The following is a 22,866-nucleotide window of genomic DNA, read 5'->3' on the forward strand; positions in this document are numbered from 1 at the left end:
TGAGGGAGGAGTGAGGGAGGGGATGAGGGAGGGGTGAGAGGGGGTGAAGGAGGGGTGAGGGAGGGGGTGAGGGAGGGGTGAGGGAGGGGTGAGGGAGGGGGTGAGGGATGGGTGAGGGAGGGGGTGAGGGAGGGGTGAGGGAGGGGGTGAGGGAGGGGTGAGGGAGGGGATGAGGGAGGGGTGAGGGAGGGGTGAGGGAGGGGGTGAGGGAGGGGTGAGGGAGGGGTGAGGGGTGAGGGAGGGGTGAGGGAGGGGGTGAGGGAGGAGTGGGGGGGTGAGAGACAGGTGAGGGAGAGGTGAGGGAGGGGTGAGAGACGGGTGAGGGAGGGGTGAGGGAGGGGTGAGAGACGGGTGAAGGAGGGAGGTGGAAGTCGGTGAGGGAGGGGTGAGGGAGGGGTGAGGGAGGGGGTGAGGGAGGGGTGAGGGAGGGGTGAGGGAGGGGTGAGGGGGGGTGAGAGACGGGTGAAGGAGGGAGGTGGAAGTTGGTGAGGGAGGGGTGAGGGAGGGGTGAGGGAGGGGTGAGGGAGGGGGTGAGGGAGGGGTGAGGGGGTGAGGGAGGGGTGAGAGGGGGTGAGGGAGGGGGTGAGGGAGGGGTGAGAGACGGGTGAGGGGGGTGAGGGAGGGGTGAGGGAGGGATGAGGGAGGGGTGAGAGACGGGTGAAGGAGGGAGGTGGAAGTCGGTGAGGGAGAGGTGAGGGAAGGAGTTGAGGGAGGAGAGAGAGAGTGAAGGAGAGGGTGAAGGAGGGCATGGGGGGGTGAGGGAGGGGTGAAGGAGGGAGGTGAAAGGGGGTGAGGGAGAGGTGAGGGAATGAACTGAGGGAGGAGGGAGGGAGTGAGGGAGGGGTGAGGGTGGGGGTGAGGGAGGTGAAAGGGGTTGAGGGAGAGGTGAGGGAATGAACTGAGGGAGGAGGGAGGGAGTGAGGGAGGGGTGAGGGTGGGGGTGAGGAAGGGGTGAGGGAGGGGTGTTGGGGGGCCTAGTATGGAACCCAGGAGTATATTTGTCACAGGTCAGCAAGGACACAGGGCACTTGAGCTCAGAGCCCGGAAGTATAGCTGGTCTTGCACAATCCATGGTAGCGGTCTGGGAGAAATGACCCTGCTGACTACAAACACAGGCTGGGTTTTGGGGGTGCTGACGCAGCTTTGTTGTGCTGCTGCTTCCAGTTCTGCCGGCTCAGTGCCTTGTGACCGGGGCCAGCGGCTCCTCCATAGAGGGCTCACAGGGGTCCTGCCCACTCAGTGCCTCTCACACCTCTGCACGAACCCTGGGTCTCAGCACCCGCAGGGTTCTGGCCTTCCTTGGGTGAGCCCTGGACACCCACCCTCATGCAGACAGGTTCAGAATCTGGGAGGGGGTCCAGCCTCCTGTGCTCCCTACTGTCCCCCACACCTGAGGAGCACTCGGGAGAGGGAGTACTGGGGGCATGCTGTTGTCACCACGGCCTGCTGGGGTTATGTCATGGTCATGCTGGGTCATGCTGGGACCAAGGACCCAGCATGAGCCTTGGTCATGCTGGGACCAAGGCTCAGAGCCTTGGTCCCCCCAGCTGTAACGTTAGCATGAGAATGGGGACTCTGGCAGGCGAGGAACACCCACCCTCCCGCAGCCTGGCTGGGCAAGTGCTGGATGGGGGTCGCAGTGGGACCCCAAATCTTGATCAGATCTGGGGAGGGGATCCTAGCACTACCTTGCAGGGGGGCGAGGGACCAGGGGTGGGTCTCCACAGACCAGACTGCAGCCACAGGTGTGGAGGGAGTGGGCTACACTGGCCTAAAACTGGCCTGAAGACAGCTGGTGGGAGAACCCGGCTGTTCACTGGCTGCAAGGACGAGGACGTGCTGGGCTGGGGGCCACAGAGGCTGCAGCTGGTGGGGCAGCTTCCTGCGGTCACAACAGATCAACAGCACCTGGAGTTAGTGTTTCCTCTAAAGTAAAGTATTTGAGAGAAAGAGAAGAAAAATATGAAAGCATTCGGACCTCTAATTTATTATTATTATTTTTTGAGATGGAGTCTGGCTCTTGTCAGCCAGGCTGGAGTACAGTGGCGCGATCTTGGCTCATGCAAGCTCCACCTCCCGGGTTCATGCCATTCTCCTGCCTCAGCCTCCCGAGTAGCTGGGACTACAGGCACCTGCCACCACGGCCAGCTAATTTTTTTTGTTTTTTTTTGTATTTTTAGTAAAGAAGGGGTTTCACCGTGTTAGCCAGGGATGGTCTCGATCTCCTGACCTGACCTAGTGATCTGCCCATCTCGGCCTCCCAAAATGGTGGGATTACAGGCATGAGCCACCACGCCTGGCCTTTTTTTTTTTTTTTTTTTTTTGAGTCTCACCCTGTCTCCCAGGCTGGAGTGCAGTGGTGCAATCTTGGCTCACTGCAACCTCCGCCTCCCAGGTTCAAATGATTCTCCTGCCTCAGCTTCCTGAGTAGCTGGGATTACAGGCGCCCACCACCACACCTGGCTTATTTTTGTATTTTAATAGAGACGGGGTTTCACCATGTTGGCCAGGCTGGTCTCGAACTCCTGACCTCGTGATCCATCCACCTTGGCCCAAAGTGCTGGGATTACAGGCATGAGCCACCGTGCCTGACTTTATTTATTTATTTTTTTTTGATACAGAAATCTCTCACTCTGCAGTGCCAAGGCTGCACTGCAGTGGTGCGATCTCAGCTTGCTGCAACCTGCACCTCCCAGGTTCAAGCAATTCTCGTGCCTCAGCCTCCTGAGTAGCTGGGATTACAGGCATGTGCCACCATGCCCAGCTAATTTTTTTGTATTTTTAGTAGAGACAGGGTTTTGCCATGTTGTCCAGGCTGGTCATGAACTCCTGAGCTCAGGTGATCCACCTGTCTTGGCATCCCAAAGTGCTAGGATTACAGGCGTGAGCCACCACGCTGGGCCCAGTCCTCTGATTGTTAAGAGTAATGCAGTGCCAAAAAAAAAAAAAAAGAAAAAGAAAAAGAATAATGCAGTGAAGAAACAGGCACTCCACTCTGATTGAACACAGGTGGAAGAGGAGGCCCTAAGAAATGGAGGGGCGGGCTGGGCATAAGGTGTGGCATGGGTTCTGTCACAAATGGCCAATACACCCAGAATCAGATGCTCCTCCCTGCCTGGCCCTACCAGGCCTGGGCCCAGCACCTTGCATGGAGGCCTAGTTGCCTCCCCACTCATCTGACATGAGCTGCCCTCGTCCTTCCTCTGCACATGTGGAATGAATGGGCCAGGTCCTTCAAGGATGAACCAGACAGAAAGCACTGCCCTGGGAGAGGGAGCCTGTAGATCTAACAAGACTTAGAAGACACCTCCAGTGCTTTTAGGTGGGCAGGAATAAGCAGTGTCAAGGACACGCACAGGGCACCTAAGCCATGAAGAGACCTGAGCAAGGGATCCCTGTAAGGGAGTGAGGGGCCGAGACTGGGCTTCGGGCTGGCACAGCGGTACCTCTTCACCTTGGAACAACCCACTGAGATCTATGCCTGCCTACATATCTATCTTCTATCCATCATCTATCAAGCTATCCATATGTCATCTATTTCTCATCTATCATCCGTCTATCAATCTTTTCATCTTTTACTCTTTTCCATCAAATACAACAGCTTCTATCAATCATCTCTAATTATCTAATCTATCTGACCATCCAGCATCTATCATCTATATCTATCTATCTATCTATCTATCATCTATCTAATCATCTATCTGACCATCCATCATTTATCTATCTAATCATCTGTCTAATCTATCTGACCATCCATCATCCATCCATCCATCCATCCATCCATCCATCCACCCATCCATCCACGTATCTACCATCAATCTATCTAATAATCTCTCTGTTACAGGAAAGAGGTTAGGAAACCCTCCCATCGCACTCTGCCCAGTTGGTCATCTCCAGCTCTATGTGACTGCCCCTACCTGCCCCCGCACCTCACTGCTTCCCCAACACCAGCCCAGCTCACAGGACTTGTGCACAGGCTTCCTTGCCCTCAAACCTTCTTCCCAGACTTCCACATGGCCCCTCGCCATCATCCCAGGTCACCTGCTGACCTCCCTGCCCATTCCTCCTGAGCTCCCTCTGTGTCCCTCCATGTCCCCACCACCACCCAACTTCGTGGGTGCATCTTGTTCACTTTCCAGGTCCCCCGTGAGAACAGAGCTGAATCCATGGGCAGGACTGGCTGGAGTGGATACATCAGGTCCCAGGACCCCAAAGGCGCTGTCAAACCTTCCCAGAAGGTAGCTTGGCTCTGAGCAGCTCCTGGGCCTGTTTTTTGTCTGTCCCTTGGCTGCTGTGACACGTGCATAGGGCCTAGCACATACAGGCAGATGAGTGGGTTCTGCCCCAGACATTTACTGAGCACCTACTATATGCTGGACAGTGCTGAGGACACAGGCTGCAGATAGGTGATGGCATCTGGTAGGAGAGCCAGGTCAGACAAAGGATCCTTAAGTAGGAGAAGCACAGACAGGGATGCGAGTGCCAAGCCGTGCCCCCAGCTCCAGCAGAGCCCCTTGGCCCTCAGGAGACCCAGCGGGCAGAACACTCATTCTCGGAATGCCCGCCCTGGACTTGGGCTGGACTGACTCCAGCTCCAGGAGAGAGTCCACCTGGCCGCACTGTCTCTGGCAACATGGACAGTGACTCTATCCCAAGGTACCAAAGCATAAATTGCAATGGGGCCAAGACAGTGATCAGGGAGGGGCGGCATCAGACTGGTCAGGACGGCCTCCGGAGTAACCTTAGAGCTAAGCCCTGGCCAGCCTACGGGGGCCTGGAAGGATGCCCTTCAGGGGGCAGCAGCACAGGCTGAGGACTGAGATGGGAACCCCAGAAGTCAGGGTCAGAGCTGGTGGAGTGGTTGGTGAATAAGCCTGGGAGTTGGTGGGCAGGGAGGTTGGGGGCGGCCAGCATGGGCGTCTGAGTAGGGAAGGCCACCTGGGCATGGGGACCGCAGGGGGTCAGGGCACACACATCCAACTGGGGATGGCCCAGGGCCCAGCACAGTCATCTGGGTTCACCCCTCCGCCTCGGTCCCAGTGAACTTCCTCTCCTGGCCAAAGGAGGAGCTACATGTGTTGGCCAACATCCGGCTGCTGGTGTGTGAGGCCAGGCACACAGGGGGCCCTTCCTCCTGCCTGGCTGCCAGCCAGCCCACGCTGCAGGCCATGGCCAAATCAGGGACGAAGTGCTGGGCAGCATGCATCTGAGTCAGCCCTGGCCACGCAACCTGCAGCCAATGCTACATCGCCTCCTCTCAGGAGCACATTTCGCACCCACCATATACCTTCGCAGCTTCCTTTTCAACTCAGCACATCTCAGAATTCATTCCCGTTATCAACTACTTTTCAAACCCTCTATGGGACAAACACAAAAAAGGAGAGAGCAGTGCCACGAGCTCAGCTTCTCGGCATCCATGCGATCCACCTACTCAGTAGTTGCTGTTGTTTTCCCCCGGGAGTGCTTTAGAGCAGAGCCCAGTTAGACCCCTTCACTCAGGAGTGCTTCTGCTTTCTGTCACTTCAGCAATGGGGCTGTGCAGACCTGATGTCAGCCCAGATACAGGACTGCAGGGTGGGGGCCACTCATCCATCCAAGGAACCGGGAGCTGGAGCCACCCCAAGTCACGGGGCTCAGCCCAGATGGGGACAGAAGAAAAGTGATGAGGAAGTAAGTGGGGGCCTCGGCAGTGCTGGAGGCCTCGCCCCCTCCCCTGTACCCCTGAAAGGCTGCTTGGAGGAGGAAAGGGCAGAGGCTGGCAGGAGATGCACAGGTACCTCACCTGGAGGGGCCAGGTTGGGGGACCCGCAGCGGGGACGCAGAGGCAGTGTGGGATGGAGGATGGGGCAGGTTGGCCCCACTCCCACCTCAGGCCACCAGATGCTCCACATCCAGGGAGATGAGGGGCTGGGGCTGGGAGGGGCGGTGGGGAGAACAGAATGGGTAGTGGGGGGTTGGGGAAGGATGGGGGACCAAGGAGAAGAGAGTGAAGCACCAGACACTGGCGGCCCGGGAGCCAGATTTCCACTGGGTGAGGGGTCCTGTGGGGCAGGTGGGCCCTGAGAGTCCAGGGCCTGGTCCTGGCATGGCTCCCAGCTCCCCTCTGCCCAGAGAATGTCCCCGCTGACCACAGGCATCACTGGACACCAGTGCGGGGAAGCAGCAACTTCAAACTTGGTAGAGGAGAGACTCAGGGGCAGCACCTCAAGGTCTGTCCGCAGGCGGGCAGGAAACAGTGCTGGAAACATGTGAGGGGGAAATCGACGCCGCTCCCCACCTGACCCTGCCTGGGTCAGAGGTCACTAGGGGCTGCTGATGCCAATGACCTCAGACTTCCACCTCTGTGCCTCCAAACCTCACCCCAGGAGATGTCAGGAGCCAAAGAGCTCCCCAAGCCAAGATTCTGGAGAAGGCGGCCCTGGCCAGAACCGTGTGCTTTTGACGCCCCTGCAGGGCAGCTGGAAAGGGGACAGGGAGGCCAAGGCCGGTCCAGCTCCAGGAACAGGGAGATGGCATGTGAAGCCCGACAAAGAGCATGGGCTTTATTGGTCATTCATGATTAGAAAAGTGGGTGCTGGGACCCCCATGGAGGGGGCTGGGCTCTGCCCAGTCACTGCTGGTGCAGGGTATATACAAGGTCTACGGCCCTCACAGGCCTGACTGGCTCCCTCTTGATGGCCACCAAGCCCAGGCACTTAAAACCAGAGCCAGTGGCCATCAGTAGGGTCAAAGGCAGTTCTGGCTGTGCAGGGTCCCTGGGTTAGGAAGTAGATAGAGGCTGGGGTCACCAGGGCAACCCGGACAGGGCCCACGGGAGGCGGGGACGCTGGTGCTTCGGGAGAGGGAGGGACATCTCCTTGTCCTTCTGGAATGTCCTGAGACAGAGGCTGGCCCTGGTCCCTCATCCAGCCCATCCACGGACCTGCTGTGTGTCCTTGAGTGGGTCGAGACCCTTCTCTAGGCACAGGTCTCTGCGGCTGTCCAGTTCTGACCCTCTGGGCTATTGTGGCCAGCCCCCATGTGCCAGGAGGGAGCTGCCTCCTGGGAACAGCTGCTGAGAGACAAGAGTGGCCTCCTGCATGGTGCTTGGTCACAGTCAGAGCAAGGGCTGGCCCGGGGACATGGTGCAGATGAGGCCAGCCTGGGCTCTGGCAGTCTGGGTAGTGCCATGTGCAGGGAGGTGGACACCTCACAGGTACGGCGGCTCCTGGGGTCGGGCAGCTGAGTTGCAGGGCAGGCAGCATCCAGGGTCCTGGAAAGGAGACAGAGGAGAGGCTCTGAGCCTGGAAGGAGGGAGAGGAGAGGCTCTGAGCCTGGGAAGGAGGGAGAGGAGAGGCTCTGAGCCTGGGAAGGAGGGAGAGGAGAGGCTCTGAGCCCGGAAGGAGGGAGAGGAGAGGCTCTGAGCCCGGAAGGCTGGAGAGGAGAGGCTCTGAGCCTGGGAAGGAGGGAGAGGAGAGGGTCTGAGCCCGGAAGGAGGGAGAGGAGAGGCTCTGAGCCTGGGAAGGAGGGAGAGGAGAGGGTCTGAGCCTGGGAAGGAGGGAGAGGAGAGGCTCTGAGCCTGGGAAGGAGGGAGAGGAGAGGGTCTGAGCCCGGAAGGAGAGGAGAGGCTCTGAGCCCGGAAGGAGGGAGAGGAGAGGGTCTGAGCCTGGGAAGGAGGGAGAGGAGAGGCTCTGAGCCCGGAAGGAGGGAGAGGAGAGGGTCGGAGCCTGGGAAGGAGGGAGAGGAGAGGGTCTGAGCCCGGAAGGAGGGAGAGGAGAGGCTCTGAGCCTGGGAAGGAGGGAGAGGAGAGGCTCTGAGCCTGGGAAGGAGGGAGAGGAGAGGGTCTGAGCCCGGAAGGAGGGAGAGGAGAGGCTCTGAGCCCGGAAGGAGGGAGAGGAGAGGGTCTGAGCCTGGGAAGGAGGGAGAGGAGAGGGTCTGAGCCCGGAAGGAGGGAGAGGAGAGGGTCTGAGCCCGGAAGGAGGGAGAGGAGAGGGTCTGAGCCTGGGAAGGAGGGAGAGGAGAGGCTCTGAGCCTGGGAAGGAGGGAGAGGAGAGGCTCTGAGCCTCGGAAGGAGGGAGAGGAGAGGGTCTGAGCCTGGGAAGGAGGGAGAGGAGAGGCTCTGAGCCCGGAAGGCTGGAGAGGAGAGGCTCTGAGCCTGGGAAGGAGGGAGAGGAGAGGCTCTGAGCCTGGGAAGGAGGGAGAGGAGAGGGTCTGAGCCTGGGAAGGAGGGAGAGGAGAGGCTCTGAGCCTGGGAAGGAGGGAGAGGAGAGGCTCTGAGCCCGGAAGGCTGGAGAGGAGAGGGTCTGAGCCCGGAAGGAGGGAGAGGAGAGGCTCTGAGCCTGGAAGGAGGGAGAGGAGAGGGTCTGAGCCTGGGAAGGAGGGAGAGGAGAGGGTCTGAGCCTGGGAAGGAGGGAGAGGAGAGGGTCTGAGCCCGGAAGGAGGGAGAGGAGAGGCTCTGAGCCCGGAAGGAGGGAGAGGAGAGGCTCTGAGCCTGGGAAGGAGGGAGAGGAGAGGCTCTGAGCCTGGGAAGGAGGGAGAGGAGAGGCTCTGAGCCTGGGAAGGAGGGAGAGGAGAGGCTCTGAGCCTGGGAAGGAGGGAGAGGAGAGGGTCTGAGCCTGGGAAGGAGGGAGAGGAGAGGGTCTGAGCCTGGGAAGGAGGGAGAGGAGAGGGTCTGAGCCTGGGAAGGAGGGAGAGGAGAGGCTCTGAGCCCAGAAGGAGGGAGAGGAGAGGCTCTGAGCCTGGGAAGGAGGGAGAGGAGAGGGTCTGAGCCTGGGAAGGAGGGAGAGGAGAGGCTCTGAGCCCGGAAGGCTGGAGAGGAGAGGCTCTGAGCCTGGGAAGGAGGGAGAGGAGAGGCTCTGAGCCTGGGAAGGAGGGAGAGGAGAGGGTCTGAGCCTGGGAAGGAGGGAGAGGAGAGGCTCTGAGCCTGGGAAGGAGGGAGAGGAGAGGCTCTGAGCCCGGAAGGCTGGAGAGGAGAGGGTCTGAGCCCGGAAGGAGGGAGAGGAGAGGCTCTGAGCCCGGAAGGAGGGAGAGGAGAGGGTCTGAGCCTGGGAAGGAGGGAGAGGAGAGGGTCTGAGCCTGGGAAGGAGGGAGAGGAGAGGGTCTGAGCCCGGAAGGAGGGAGAGGAGAGGCTCTGAGCCTGGGAAGGAGGGAGAGGAGAGGCTCTGAGCCTGGGAAGGAGGGAGAGGAGAGGCTCTGAGCCCGGAAGGCTGGAGAGGAGAGGCTCTGAGCCTGGGAAGGAGGGAGAGGAGAGGCTCTGAGCCTGGGAAGGAGGGAGAGGAGAGGCTCTGAGCCCGGAAGGCTGGAGAGGAGAGGCTGTGAGCCTGGGAAGGAGGGAGAGGAGAGGGTCTGAGCCCGGAAGGAGGGAGAGGAGAGGCTCTGAGCCCGGAAGGAGGGAGAGGAGAGGGTCTGAGCCTGGGAAGGAGGGAGAGGAGAGGCTCTGAGCCTGGGAAGGAGGGAGAGGAGAGGCTCTGAGCCTGGGAAGGAGGGAGAGGAGAGGCTCTGAGCCCGGAAGGAGGGAGAGGAGAGGGTCTGAGCCCGGAAGGAGGGAGAGGAGAGGCTCTGAGCCTGGAAGGAGGGAGAGGAGAGGGTCTGAGCCTGGGAAGGAGGGAGAGGAGAGGGTCTGAGCCCGGAAGGAGGGAGAGGAGAGGCTCTGAGCCCGGAAGGAGGGAGAGGAGAGGGTCTGAGCCTGGGAAGGAGGGAGAGGAGAGGCTCTGAGCCTGGGAAGGAGGGAGAGGAGAGGCTCTGAGCCTGGGAAGGAGGGAGAGGAGAGGGTCTGAGCCCGGAAGGAGGGAGAGGAGAGGGTCTGAGCCCGGAAGGAGGGAGAGGAGAGGCTCTGAGCCCGGAAGCAGGGAGAGGAGAGGCTCTGAGCCTGGGAAGGAGGGAGAGGAGAGGGTCTGAGCCCGGAAGGAGGGAGAGGAGAGGCTCTGAGCCAGGCTGTGACAAGTCCCGAGTGTCGAGGCCATTTGCACACCCGGACTCAGGAAGGAGAAGAGCCTGATTCTGACATGAGAGGTGTCAAGGTACTCCATGCCTCAGTTTCCCCTCTGAAAATGGAATGAATATAGCATGGCTGGGTTACTGCCAGGACTTAAAGGCCTGGCCCAGCATGGGGGGCTCAGGTTGGGCAGCTGTGACCATAGCCACCCACGAAGCCTGAGACCTCTCTAGCTGCTCCACGCAGGACACACAGCAGCTTTGGCCTCGAGCCTCTGAGGACAGCCTTAAGGTCCACTGCTGGGTCCCCACGTGGCCCACAGACACAGCACCCTCTTCCCGGCAGGCAGATAACTCATGCTTGGGAAAGTTAGGGACTGCATTCAGCACACACAGCAGGTGATTAATAAATGGCCTGGCCACACGCCCCAAGCCTGGGAGCAGCTGACATCTAGGTGTTCTGGAAAAGGATAACTTAACTGCAAACTGGAGGCAGCATCTGGACAGTGACTCAGACCCCACATGGGGCCGCCCAGATCCGGGCCCTTTCAGAAGGGTGACTTCAGGCTCCACGACTGGGACATTGGGGGCTAGCGTGATCCCACTGGGGGAATGGCCATGGGTGTGGTGGGGGAGCTTGAGAGGCCATGGGCCACTGTGAGCAGCGGTCACTCCTAGTTGGCCCCTGTGTGGGGAGGGGCGAGGCTGGGTGGATGCAGGGTGCTCCCAACCCAGCTGCTGGCCCCAGCGCCCCACCTCATCCTCACTATGACCTCTTGGGGAGTTTTTTTTTTTTTTTTCCCAAGACGGAGTCTCACACTGTCGCCCAGGCTGGAGTGCAATGGCGTGATCTCAGTTCACTGCAATCTCCACCTTCCAGGTTCAAGCGATTCTCCTGCCTCACCCTCCTGAGTAGCTGGGATTACAGGCATGTGCCATCACGCCTGGCTAATTTTGTATTTTTAGCAGAGACAGGGTTTCTCCATGTTGGTCAGGCTGGTCTCAAGCTCCCGACCTCAGGTGATCCGCTTGCCCCAGCCTCCCAAAGTGCTGGGATTACAGGCATGAGCCACCGCGCCTGGCCTGGGGAAATTTTTATATATCCTTGACACACAGGCGCTCTGCCCCAAGAGCACTGCTCCTGTCTACTCTGCCTTGGGCCACCACTGGTGGAGAGATGGCCACCTGCCAGGAGTGTCCACCCCTCCCTTAGCAACTCACCTCCACCTCTGCTACAAACCGGAGGGGTGACCCCTAGGCCCGAGGTCGTGGGGACTGTGGTGTGTGGCCCTGGCCTGGCTGCATGGACTGTAGTGTGTGCACCATGTGGCCCTGGCCATGGCTGCATCCCAGGCCTTCCTGTGGATCCTGCTCCCAGGCTGTGTCACTGGGCAGACGCTCACCCTCTCTGAGCAAGGACACAGGGAGAGGCTGTGTGTGGTGTGGGAAGTCTTCCTACACTGGGTGCCTCGTCCTGTAGGGACAGCCTCAGTCTGCATCCTGCACACAGCCAGGGTCCAGCCTAAGGCAGGCAGCTAACAGACTCTGCGAGGCCCGGCAAGGGGCAGACTTGAAGAGTCACAGGGGCTCCATGCGACAAGATCCTGAATCCCACCGTCCTGGTCAGAGTGGCACAGTGAGGTGGGCATGTCAGGCAGGCGGTCATACCAAGGTCCCTTTTTCTCAGATGAGGGCTGGGAGGAAGCTTCACCTGCTAAGTGGAGCTGATAAGGGGTGCAGAGCCCCTGACTTATCAAGAGAAGCCGGAAATCTTTGGGTTTTGGGTGTTTTTTGAGACAGAGTCTCACTCTGTCGCTCAGGCTGGAGTGCAGTAGTACGATCTTAGCTCACTGCAACCTCTGCCTCCTGGGTTCAAGAGATTCTCCTGCCTCAGCCTCCTGAGTAGCTGGGACTACAGGGATGTGCCACCATGCCTGGCCACTTTTTGTATTTTTAGTAGAGACGGGGTTTCACCCTGTTGGCGAGGCTGGTCTCAAACTCCTGACCTCAAGTGATCTGCCCGCCTCAGCCTCCCAAAGTGCTGGGATTACAGGCATGAGCCACCGCGCCTGATCCAGAAATCTTTTTTTTTTTCGGACAGACATTCTGAATGTATATAAATCTTATGTTTAAGTGAGTTCTCCAGGATGTTCAAATGGTGGCTCCTACACACATTCCGTCTAAACACTGTGACCACAGGACCCCAGGTGGCCAGCACCAGTGGCAGGGCTGGCCTCAAGGCAGTGGCCAGGCATTGGCCTTGTAGGTGTGGATGAGGATGCCCATGGCCTAGGAAGGTGTCCAAGGCTGGCCGGCCAGGGACTCACCACACTGCAAGAGCCACCAATAGCAAGCAACCCCAGGACTGCAGGCCTCGCGCCCCACCTCCCAGCTCACCTGGGTGCCCTACTGCTGGGGTGCCATGTCCATCAAGGGCTTCTGGACCCCGAAGGCCGTGATGAAGATGTTGACTACCACGATGATGAACACCAGGCCTGTAGCCAGGTTGTTGAGGAAGTCCAGCTTGGCGTGCTTGGCCGGGTTGTTAAGGTCGTACTTGACTGTGGGCGAGAGAGGAGTGGATGGTGCCAAGGGCAGCCCAGACGCAGCGCCCCAGCCTGGGACAGTGGAAGGGGACCCACCCCAGTGGTCAAGCTGTCCTGGGACATTACAGGGCCCTCAGTCGCATTTAGGATGAGTTTTGTTGCCCAGAGAAAAATACATCTGTTTTGCTGAAACACTGACAACAGCGCCCCTGGCTTGGGCAGCCCCACAGTCTATGACCCCACCTCCTGTAGCCCCCACATTTTCCTTATAGGAATTGAAGCTATGGACGTCAACCAAAGGCCAGGTTTGGGCAAATGCACTGAGCCCTTTGCGTGCCTTAATCTAGTGATTCCTGCTACAAGCTGCAGTTCTATTATGATGCCTGTTTTGTAAGTGAGGCCCGGGAGGTTCAGCCACTTGCCCAAAGTTATGCAGCCATGAGGAGGACCCTGGGCCCAGGAGGTGAGGACTGGCATGGCTGAGGCCATCTCATGGCATGGGTCAACAAGAACCCAGTGAAACACCTGCCCTAATGCCCACAGGCCAGGCCCTGACCCCACTCTGTGCTCTTTCAAAGTGCAGGGTGGGGCCAGGCACAGTGGTTCATACCTGTAATTCCAGCACTTTGGGAGGCCGAGACAGGAGGGTCACGTGAGCCCAGGAGTTTGAAACCAGCCTGAGCAGCATAGCAAGACCCCATGTCTACCAAAAATAAAAAAATTAGCTGGCATGATGGCATATAGCTGTGGTCCAGGATACCTGGGAGGCTGAGGCAGAAGGCTCGCTTGAGCCTGGGAGGTTGAGACTGCAGTGATCTGTGTTCAAGACACAGGAAGACCCGGTTTCAAAAACAAAACAAAACAAAACAAAACACAAAACAAAACAAAACAAGGCCGAGCATGGTGACTCATGCCTGTAATCCCGGTATTTTGGGAGACTGAGGCTGTTGGATCACTTGAGCTCAAAAATTCGACCAGGCAACATGGCGTAACCTCATCTCTACAAAAAATACAAAAATTAGCCGGGCATGGTGGTGAGCGCCTGTAATCCCAGTTACTTTGGGGTTTGAGGTGGGAGGATCGCTTGAGCCCAGGAGATGGAGTTTGCAGTGAGCCGAGACTGCGCCACTGCATTCTAGCCTGGGTGACAGAGGGGGACCTTGTTTCAAAAAACAAAACCAAACCAAAACAAAAACCAAAGTGCAGGGTTGGGGGCAGGGGGGTGCCACTTCCTGGACTGCATGTCTGGGTGATGAGGGCCAGGAACTCAGCAGCTCCTTGAGATCCAAGTGTGCAAGGTGGTGGGCTCGTGTCCCAGGGGATGCGAGCAGATGCCAGCAAGGTGAGCAGGTGGCCCGGCTGCCCCCTCCCGGGGACCTACCAAGGAAGATGAGCAGCACCCCCACGCCGATCTGCAGTGCAAGGGAGATGGAGATGAGGACCACCAGGGGCACATAGAAGGCGAAGCTGGGGCCCTGTTCCACGACGGCCTTCAGCTGGGACGCGTTGGCCATCAGCAGCGCGATGTCCAGCATGCTCTCGGCTGCGCTCTTCTTGTTGGCGTAATGGTTCACGTTGATGGGCCCGTGCCTCCAGCCCCAGCGGGCCGGCTGCAGAGAAGGGAATGGTCAGCAAGGCGGGTGGGGGGCGCGGGGGAAGGGCTGTGCCTGAGTTGGGCTCTGGGGGTCACCGGGCCCTGCAGGTGAGGGCTTCCCTTGCCTCCACCCCTGGTAAGTGCTCAGACAGAAGTGCTTATTACCCTAAGGAGAGGCTGCGAGAATGTGCTCAGCCTTTATAAAACCTCCCCTAGGAATACGGTCCTGGAGAGAAAGGAAACAACATAGCAACCTCAGCACAGGCACTCTGATTTTCCACTGGAAAGCATTGCCCCATCCTCCCCCTCCTGCCATAGGCGGGGCTGCTCCTCCCTGCCTGCCCCTACCCGTCTGTGCCCCCCGCCTCCTCTCCCCCCTCCCCTCAGAGTCTGAGCTCCTGATGCCAGGAAAGGAAGTGACGTGTGGGCGGACAGATCTGTGCACACTGGCCCAGGCAAGAAACAAGTCTTCCTGGGCCAGACCTAAGGGCTGAGATCGCCCCTGCCACCTCCCAACCTCCCAGCCTTGGGGCTGGACAGGCTACTCAGCCTCCAGGCCTCAGCACAGGCCTTGCAGAACTATCCGGCCATTAGCAGCAAGCCCTCACTGAGGTGGGCCACCCAGAGCCCGGCCCCCACACAGCAGAGGCTCAATAGATGCCTCAGCATATGACATACAGTGGAGCTTAGCTTCCGCATTACTTCCCAGAGTAATAAAATGGGAATGCAAGTTCTGATGGAATCCTCTTTGCCTTAGAGGCCCATCTGGTCAGGGCCCCCTGCAGTTCTCTCGAAGCCCCCAGTGCCTTTCCCTGGTGCCAGACACTCTCAAGTTCCAAGGCCCCACACAGAGGCCACTGCTTCCAGGAAGCCTCCCAGGACTTCCCCTGGCAGGATATGGCCCTCTCTCCTGCCACAGGAAGGTCCTCCCTAGGGCTGGCCCTTCATTCCAAGCTAAGTACCAAACTTCCTCTTTCTCTGGAGCAAGAGTCTGCCCCTCTCAAGCTGCCCTGGTGGAGCCCCTCTTCAGTCACTCAGGACAAACCTGCCAGCCCCTTGGCCAGGCCCTTTGTCCACAGGTGCCCCTGAGCTGCCAGGCCCTAGACCACAGCCTCCCAGGACTGGTCACCTGCTTGGAGGCAGTTGTGAGAACCCACTGCTGGCAGCCAACCTCCTGGGGCCCTCTCTGGGAGATCCTGTTTCCAGACTCATGAAAGATGCAGGCCGGGAGGCCGGGGTGCCGCAGGGCCACAGGGAGGGGCGGACACTGGTATCCACCCAGGCCTCGACTTTCTGCAGGCTGGAAACATGCACAATGAAAAATACATGAGGCAGCCAATACAGAACCAGCAGAGGGCAGGGGCCTTGCTTTCATGCTGCGTGTTTTTCCGTGTCATCTAAAATTATATGCCCAGGAGGAAGAGAGAGTGGGCATCAGGGGACACCGGCAGGCTCTGCTGCTTACACCTGGGCCTAGGAATTCCAACAACCTGCCTTCAGCATCAGCTGCTCTCTAAGTAGCAAGTTCACGTGGACACATGTGCGCACAGGGACAGCCGCCTTTACCTGGGCCACCCAGCAGCCCTGTCCCTGGGGCCCTGGTGTGCTCTCAGGCCACTCCATGCATACCCTGAAGCCTCTATGGGGTGTCTACTTTGCATCTCCCACCCTGGGCCTGACGCTGCACTCCCTGGGATTCCCCCAGGCCCCAGCACAGCCAGGGCACTCACCAAGTGAGAGGCTGTGTTCCTCTCCCATTCTACAGACCAGCAGATTGCAGCTCGGAGGAGGTTTGCGCAGAGCCACCTCCCAGGACTGTGTGTCCCTGTCCCACCACTGTCTACTTAGGGGCTTCCTCCCAGGCTGCCCAGGGTCTGGGTGAGGACAGCCCGGACATAAGGGCCTGTGCCTGGCACTGAGGTCGTCTCCAGCTCTGCTCTTGCGAAGCCACTCAGTGGGCCACACCCCATCACACGTGTGCTCCGCAAGGTGCAGTGTCCCAGGGGCTGCTGGCCACAGTGGGCATGTGCTCCTAAGTTTCACAAACCTCAAGTGCCAAAGTGCCTTCCTTCAAGGCCACTCTTATGCTCATCTGGGTCTCCATCCCAGGACTTGGTGCTGGGAGAAGAAGGCCAAGTGCAGACCCTGTGAGGATTTCCACTTTCCGGGGGCATCTACACATATATGTGCATGTTCCTAGTCACAAAGCCACAGAAACACACATCCCCCAGAAAGACACACATAGACATGTGAGACACACATGTGCACACAATACAGCACACGCAAATACACATGCACATACATACATATGCACACGTACATAAACAGACACACATGCCCAGGCTAACTGTGTTGGCCTCTGGGCAGGAGGAAGAATTCTCTTTTTTTCTGAGCTCTGCAGAACCATTTAAATATTTCACAGCCATGCAGTCACGAGGAACATTCAGATCCATTAAAAAGCACCATCCGCACAGAGCCTCCAGCTCTCCAAGCCTCAGCTCTCAGCACCCCCAGCCACGAGGCTCCTGTGCCCCTGCTGTCCTCATGCCCACTTAAGGTGGGTAAACTGAGGCCCAGCAAAGGCGATTCCTTACCCAAAGCCACATAGCAAGTGAGGGCTTGGCTAGGATTTGAACCCAGGCCCCGGGGCTCAGAAGCTCTGATAGCTGACGCCATTGTCCCCTTAGGGGCTGAACTCTCAATGGCTCACTGCTTCAGGCTCCAGCTGTGCAACTTTAGGACAACTAGCCCCACTTTGTGCCTCAGTCTCCCATGTGCACCACGAGGCTGTGGAGCAGATGCCCCAGGATGGCCTCTGAGCCCCGAGTGGCCAGCAAATGCCCTCACCATGCACCCCTGCTGGTGAAAGGCACTTCCAGTCCATCCAGCCGTCTGCTTCCTGTCCAACCCGCAGGTAGGGAAGCTTCTGCATGCAGGTCAAGCCCTGGCTCACCACAGCCCAGCCCGTGGCCCTGATGCAAGCTCCCCCTCCATTGGCCTCAGTCTCCCCCTCCGTATATCTAGGGTTGCACCTGGGAAACTCCCCCTCACCAAGGGAGAGGCTGTGTTCCTCTCCCATTCTACAGACCAGCAGATTACAGCTCGGAGGAGGTTTTCCCAGAGCCACCTCCCAGGACTGTGTGTCCCAAAGCGTAGGGATGCCCCAGGATACAGCACAGCTGACAACCACCCCAGGCAGCAGGCCACATTGGGAGCGTCATGTGGAGGGGAGGGCAGCAGGGCCAGTCTGCTTCCCTGTCCCTAACCTTGGTGCTCTGGGCCTTGGAGCCCTGGAGCTGACCACCGCACAGGAGACTCCCAGGGAGGATGATCCCACTCTCCCCCAGTCCTGGGCACTTGCCTCTATCTTGGAATGGGCCTTAGGGTGGCCGGGGGACCCAGCTACCACAGGTGAGGGAGCCCTGTGGTCCTGACCAGCCAGCAGAAGCTGTCAGGAACTAAGCTCTGCTGAGACCAGTGCCCATGGCTTGGGCAAGGCAGGGAATAAACACTCTGGTTAATATATTCCCAGAACCTCAGCAACACCTGGGGCCTGGGGCCAGGCCAGATATTTTTCCTCTGAAAGCTAGGAAGGAGGCTTGGTGAGGAGGTCAGCTCTGTGTAGGGGCGTGGCTGGCTCCTCATGCAACCTTCTGTGGACGGTCGGCCTCCCCACTGCAGGCTGCACGTGTTGGAGCTGGGCCACACAGTCGGTCCTAGGGCCACTTCAGTGAGCATCCTCAGTTCAGGCAGGAGGGGCTGGCACAGAAGTGGGATATGAACCAAGCTTGCTGCATCCACCGGCCTGGCTCTGGCCATAGCATAATGGGTGCTCTGGCTCACCCAGGGCTTAGATGGGTGGAGACAGGGTCGGGGGCTGTGGGCCCACAAATGTGGTGATGCATATCAGCCGCCCTTTCCAAGGGCCTGTGAGGAGCAGGGCTGGAAGCTGCCACAGCACCTCCTTTACCTCCCCAGTCCTGCCTCAACACTGACCACTCTATGCCTCAGTTTCCTCATCTGTAAAATGGGTAGACAAGGATGTGGAGGGGACTGAATGGGGTGGTCTCAGATGCCCCGTGGCTGGTGGAGCACATGGCAGTGGGTGGCAGGGCTGTTCTTCCCTGATGCCTGGCTCTCACTATTTTGAAAGACTCTGCCTCCCCGACCAACTCCACTGACTCAAAAGCAGCTGAACAGGCTCACAGAACAGTCACACAGCAAAGAAAGGACAGCCTGGGGCACAGGTTCTCCTGTGCTGAGCAGGACCCAGGGGGACAACAGGGACGAGGTGCCTGCCCTGGGTGCCTGGGGGGTCCCAGTCTAGACCTTGGCTGCTCGCAGCCTGTCCTGCTCACTGGCCCTAACCCTTGGACTCAGCAGGCATTGGCAGATGGTGGGGCGATCTGAAAATCAGGCACCCCTCTTCTCCCCCACCATATGCTAGGACCTGCCTGGGGCCTCCGGCATCCCTTGTCTGACCCACCAGTGTGGGCATGAGCTGCTGTGCCCATTCCCCCGATGCCACACAGACAGGCGGGGCCTGGCACTGGAGCCCTACACCGTCTCCTACCGGCCAGCCCAGGAAGCAGGCCCTGAGAGGGTCTCTCAGCTCCATGTCTGTGTTCCTGGCAGGAAACCCCAGCAAGACAGCAGGAAGTGCTGGGAGGCGGGGTTCCCACTGCAGCTGGGCCAGGCAGACCCACTTCCCGCGGACTCAGCACTGGCCAGGAGTGGCCCTGAGACCATGTTAGGGTTGCCTTTTAGAACTTGGCCTAGACCCTGCCAGCCTCAGGATCTGCCAGGAAAGCAAAAATGAGGAAATGAGTAAACCTCCTCCTGGGCAGCTGAGGCCATGCACGGCCCAGACGGCAGGTGTACAGGGCACAGCTACCTACCTCCAAGGACCATGCCTTTCGGCCCAAATGTGGCCCCAGGAACCTTCAACCTGTGGGCTGTGAGGGGCAGGAGGGTGTGGCTGGCACCAGATGGCCATGTCCTAACCCCATCCCCACTACCTCCCTGCCTTGAGACACCCTGGGGATAACAGATTCAGGCCATTTTCACATTAAAATTGTTGTTTACTATTCCTTCTGCTGACAGCCACAAGTGAGCTGACTCAATCCCTGGACACTGATGGGGGCCCTCACATGAAGGGCCACAGGGGCGCAGGGCACACAGGGTGGGGGAGACCTGAGAGCTTCCCACGGCCGTGGCCCAACAGAGCCCACCCAGGCTGGAGTTCCATGTGTGGCTCCTCCCTGAGCCTCGTCCACCCTGGGAGGTGAGCAGTTGTGCCCCATTTTACAGAAAAGGAAACTGAGACTCTCCTTGGGCCCCACACTGGGCAAAGCGCTGCCCTCTCCAAACCACTGCCAGGGGTCACCAGTGGGAGAGGGTCTCCATGGCAGGCAGAAGGATGAGGGCGCTGAGTGCTGGCCTGGCTCTAAGCACTTCATATACATCAGCCACTGAGTCCTCACCACCCTCTGCGGCAGGCGCTGCGATCACACCCATTTCACAGATGAGAAACTGAGGCACAGAGTGCTGACATGATGTGCCCAAGAAATGGAGAAGCAAGGTCTCGAGGGTGGGAAGAGGAACAGGTGTGTTGGGTGGTCCTGGGCCCCCAGGCTGGGTGAGTACAGCGGCCCTCGAAGTTTTCTACCCCTCAAGCGGAAAAGTGCTCATCCTCACACTGGCTCATAGCCTTTCCACAGCTCCCTGGACACCAGACCGTGATCAGGCCTGCAAGGCCCCTCCCATCAGCCTGGCTTCCCATCCCCCCACCTCCTACCCGGCCCTCATGTGCTCTGTGGTCCAGCCTCTGAGCCTTTGCTCCCGCTGTTCCCTCTGCCTAGATGCCCTTCCACACATCTCAGAGAGCCAGATCTGCTCACCCGCCTTCCCCGCCCTCCAGGGCTCAGCGCCAATGTCCCCACCTCCACAGAAAGCCTTCCCTGACCACCATGCCCCGCCCCCCACAATGGGCTCCCCGCCCCCTACAATGGGCTCCCAGCCCCTAGGGAACCCCATGCTTTGCCCTGCCCTCTCCTGCCCTGTCTGGGCTGGGCTGCTCTCCAACCGCGGCTTGGTGGGGCGGGGCTGTGTCTCCCTCCCTCTGGTGCCCAGAGCCAAGACAGTGACCCGGGAACAAATCCAACCCAATCTCCTCTGGGCCTGGGATGCACCCATCTCAGGAGGCACAGCCTATCCTGCCGCCCGCAGAGGTGAGTAGAGACTGCTCTGAGTGGAGGGCATTGCCCGGGCAAGGTCAAGGGTGGGGGAGGAGCAGTATCCCTCCCTTTCCAAGGCGCTTCCGAGCCACTGCCCTGTTTATTAACTGACTTGCTTTCCCCACTTCCCTGAAGGCAGGAGGGACCCGCTGTTCTCTCTTTATAAGACCATGTCTAAAAGGCCCAGCGAGGTGTGGCAACTTCCCAAGGACACACAGCCGGAGGAGCCCCCGCCTATTGCTCCAAAGTACTCACACACCGGGGCAGGGCCAGGTCGCTGGGGTCCCGCACACCGGTCAAGTCCTGCAGTGCGACAGCTCCTCTCTAACCTAGGGACAAGTGTCCATGCAGCCCCAGGGCCATCCTATCCCGTGGCTCATGGGGCCCCACCTCCCCGAACATGGCCTGTCCCTACAGCACCGGCCTAGGACTGTTCACCAGCGAGTGGGCAGAGTGTCTTTGCCCCAGTCTGGTCCACGCCATGGAGAGGCCTGGAAAAACCCAACAGGCTGCTGTTCCCTGCCCGCATCCCTGAGGGGGTTAGAAAAGGAAAGAATGTTCAAAGTAAACAAGTCACCAGAGGGCCATGCCAGGACCTTGCAACAAACACAAGGTGCTCAGTAAGTGCTGAGTCCTGGGATGAAGAATTCTGAAGCGGGACCACTACCAGGGCCTGCCCCCTGCCCACAGCCCTCCCAGACCGGACAGGGCAAGCTCTGGAGGGCCTGTGGGGGCATACACTGAAGGTTGTGTGACGTTTCTATTTCTCAAGGCAGGTGAGTGGAATAGGGACCACAGCGGGCCCCAAGTTCCCCCATCAAGGCACGCATCAGATTGTGTGGTCAGCGTGGGGTGACGTAACTGTCTGCATGCCGCTGGTCTGGAGCCCGGAGGCTGTGACTCCCCTCCGCCCGCCCCCGGGCAAAGCGCGCGGAGGAGCCGGCACCGCGAGGCTGAAGTTAGAGAGGCCCGCGCGAGAGTGGGGGGAGGTCGGGAAAGCCGGGCGCCGGCAGTCCTTAGCCCGAGGAGCTGCGCCCAGGCCCCCTCCGCCGCGCAGCCAAGCGCGGGCGCTGCTTAGTGGGGCTGGGAACGCCAGTCCGCCCTGCGCCCCCACGCCCCCACGTCCCGCCCAATTGCCGGGGGTGGCTGGAGCTCCCGGGGGCATCGTTCTGAGCCTGATGGGGCGGGAGGGACTTGACCTAGAGCGGGACGTCCCCCACCACTCTGCAGTGCGGACGCGGCGCGCACTCGGCCCGGCGCCCACAGGTGCCCAGGGAGCCGCGGCGCCCCGAAAGGACAAGGCCCGGCAAGATCACGCAGCGGTGGGGGGAAGGACTTACCGAGGCGTCCGGGGAGCCGGGTGTGCCCGGAGGCAGGCCGCCGTTGAGCTCGTACTCCTCGGTTCCCGAGTCCATGGTGCAGCCGCCCAGGCCGCCAGGATCCGGGACTCAGCGCGCCCGAGCCTCCGCCGCAGGCTCCAGCTGCGCGCCCGCCCCCGGCCCGCCCCCGGCCCGCCCCCGGCCCGCCCCCGGCCCGCCCCGCGGCGAGCGGCGGCCCCAGACTCCTCCTCCACCCGGGGCGGGCCCGGGGCCTGGAGGCCGTACGCTGAGAGCGCGCAGTTTGGGGCGACCCCAACCTCTCGGGCCTGAGACGCTGCCGCGGGGCCCCGCAAGGGAGAGGGCGCTACGCCGATGGCCCCAGAGGACCCTGCGCTGCGTCTTGCTCTGAACCTCCGTCGCGGACACTTTTAATCCACAAAATGAGGCCAAGAACAGACCTTTCCCTGGCCACCAGGCAAACTGCAGGAAAGCGAGCGGGCGTTGCCGCTGGCGCCCACGTTAGGTTTTTCCCAGGCGGGGTTCGCCCTGGGAACCGCAGATCGCTCCAGCACAGCGCCTGCTTCCTAGTAACAGCGTCAGAGAGTCCGGGATTCCCCTGACTGCGGGCCACGCTAGCACAGGGCTTCCCACTCCCTGACCTTAGGTTTTCCTGCCTGGGAAATGGGGGTTATGAGGGCACAGACTCCTGGAGGGGCGGGGGGAGGCACAGAGGGGATGAACGTGGGCTGACTCATGGGCCCATCTGTGCCACCTGTGGCAGGGGGTGGGCTGGGGGCAGCACAGTGCCCAGAGCCCTGGCCAGATGCTAGGCGGGCCCCCACCTGTTGTATGATTGAAGTGGTTGTTTGGCCTCTGTTTCTCCATCTGCTCATTCCTCAGCACTTTGCCCACCTGGGGGCCTGGAGGTCGAGAGCATGTGGCGGCCACCCTGGGAGGCCAGGGGAGTTCATCCTGACCACAGCATAGTCAGCTTGCGGCAGCGTGGCCACTCTATTTCCAGAAGGGCAGTGGTAGGAAGGCCAGCTCAGACCTCAGGCTCTGTCCAGCCAGGCTGCCACCGGGACAGGAGGTAGGAGGGAGTGGGCATGGGCAGGGCAGCAGGATTGCGCTTGCCCGGATTCTCCAAACGGGGTCATCCCATGAAGGAGGAGCTGTCGTTCGCCCACTTCACAGCAGAGAAACTGAGGCTCAGGCTGTCACTGCCCCAGCTCTGCCTCGGAGGGGATCTCCAGGACAGG

At 59.9% G+C, this 22,866-nt stretch overlaps 1 protein-coding gene across 2 annotated transcripts; it reads right to left on the reverse strand.

Moving 5' to 3' along the window:
* Positions 1–6,517: 6,517 nt before the first annotated feature.
* On the reverse strand, positions 6,518–21,791 carry NINJ1 (ninjurin 1). 2 transcript variants are annotated; one of them, XM_054500433.2, is made up of 3 exons: positions 21,629–21,791; positions 13,840–14,068; positions 6,518–7,252 (listed from the first exon to the last, which is right to left on the reverse strand). In XM_054500433.2, exons 1-3 carry the CDS (start codon positions 21,701–21,703, stop codon positions 6,696–6,698), a joined length of 861 nt encoding a protein of 286 aa, XP_054356408.1. In that variant the 5' UTR covers positions 21,704–21,791; the 3' UTR covers positions 6,518–6,695. The 2 variants fall into 2 exon arrangements, with proteins under 2 accessions (XP_054356408.1, XP_054356409.1); XM_054500434.2 differs by lacking the exon at positions 6,518–7,252 and adding an exon at positions 12,314–12,473 and having other exon boundaries at positions 21,629–21,787.
* Positions 21,792–22,866: the final 1,075 nt, after the last annotated feature.

This window comes from Pongo pygmaeus, chromosome 13 (assembly GCF_028885625.2).
Source record: "Pongo pygmaeus isolate AG05252 chromosome 13, NHGRI_mPonPyg2-v2.0_pri, whole genome shotgun sequence".
In the NCBI taxonomy this organism is placed as follows: domain Eukaryota; kingdom Metazoa; phylum Chordata; class Mammalia; order Primates; family Hominidae; genus Pongo; species Pongo pygmaeus.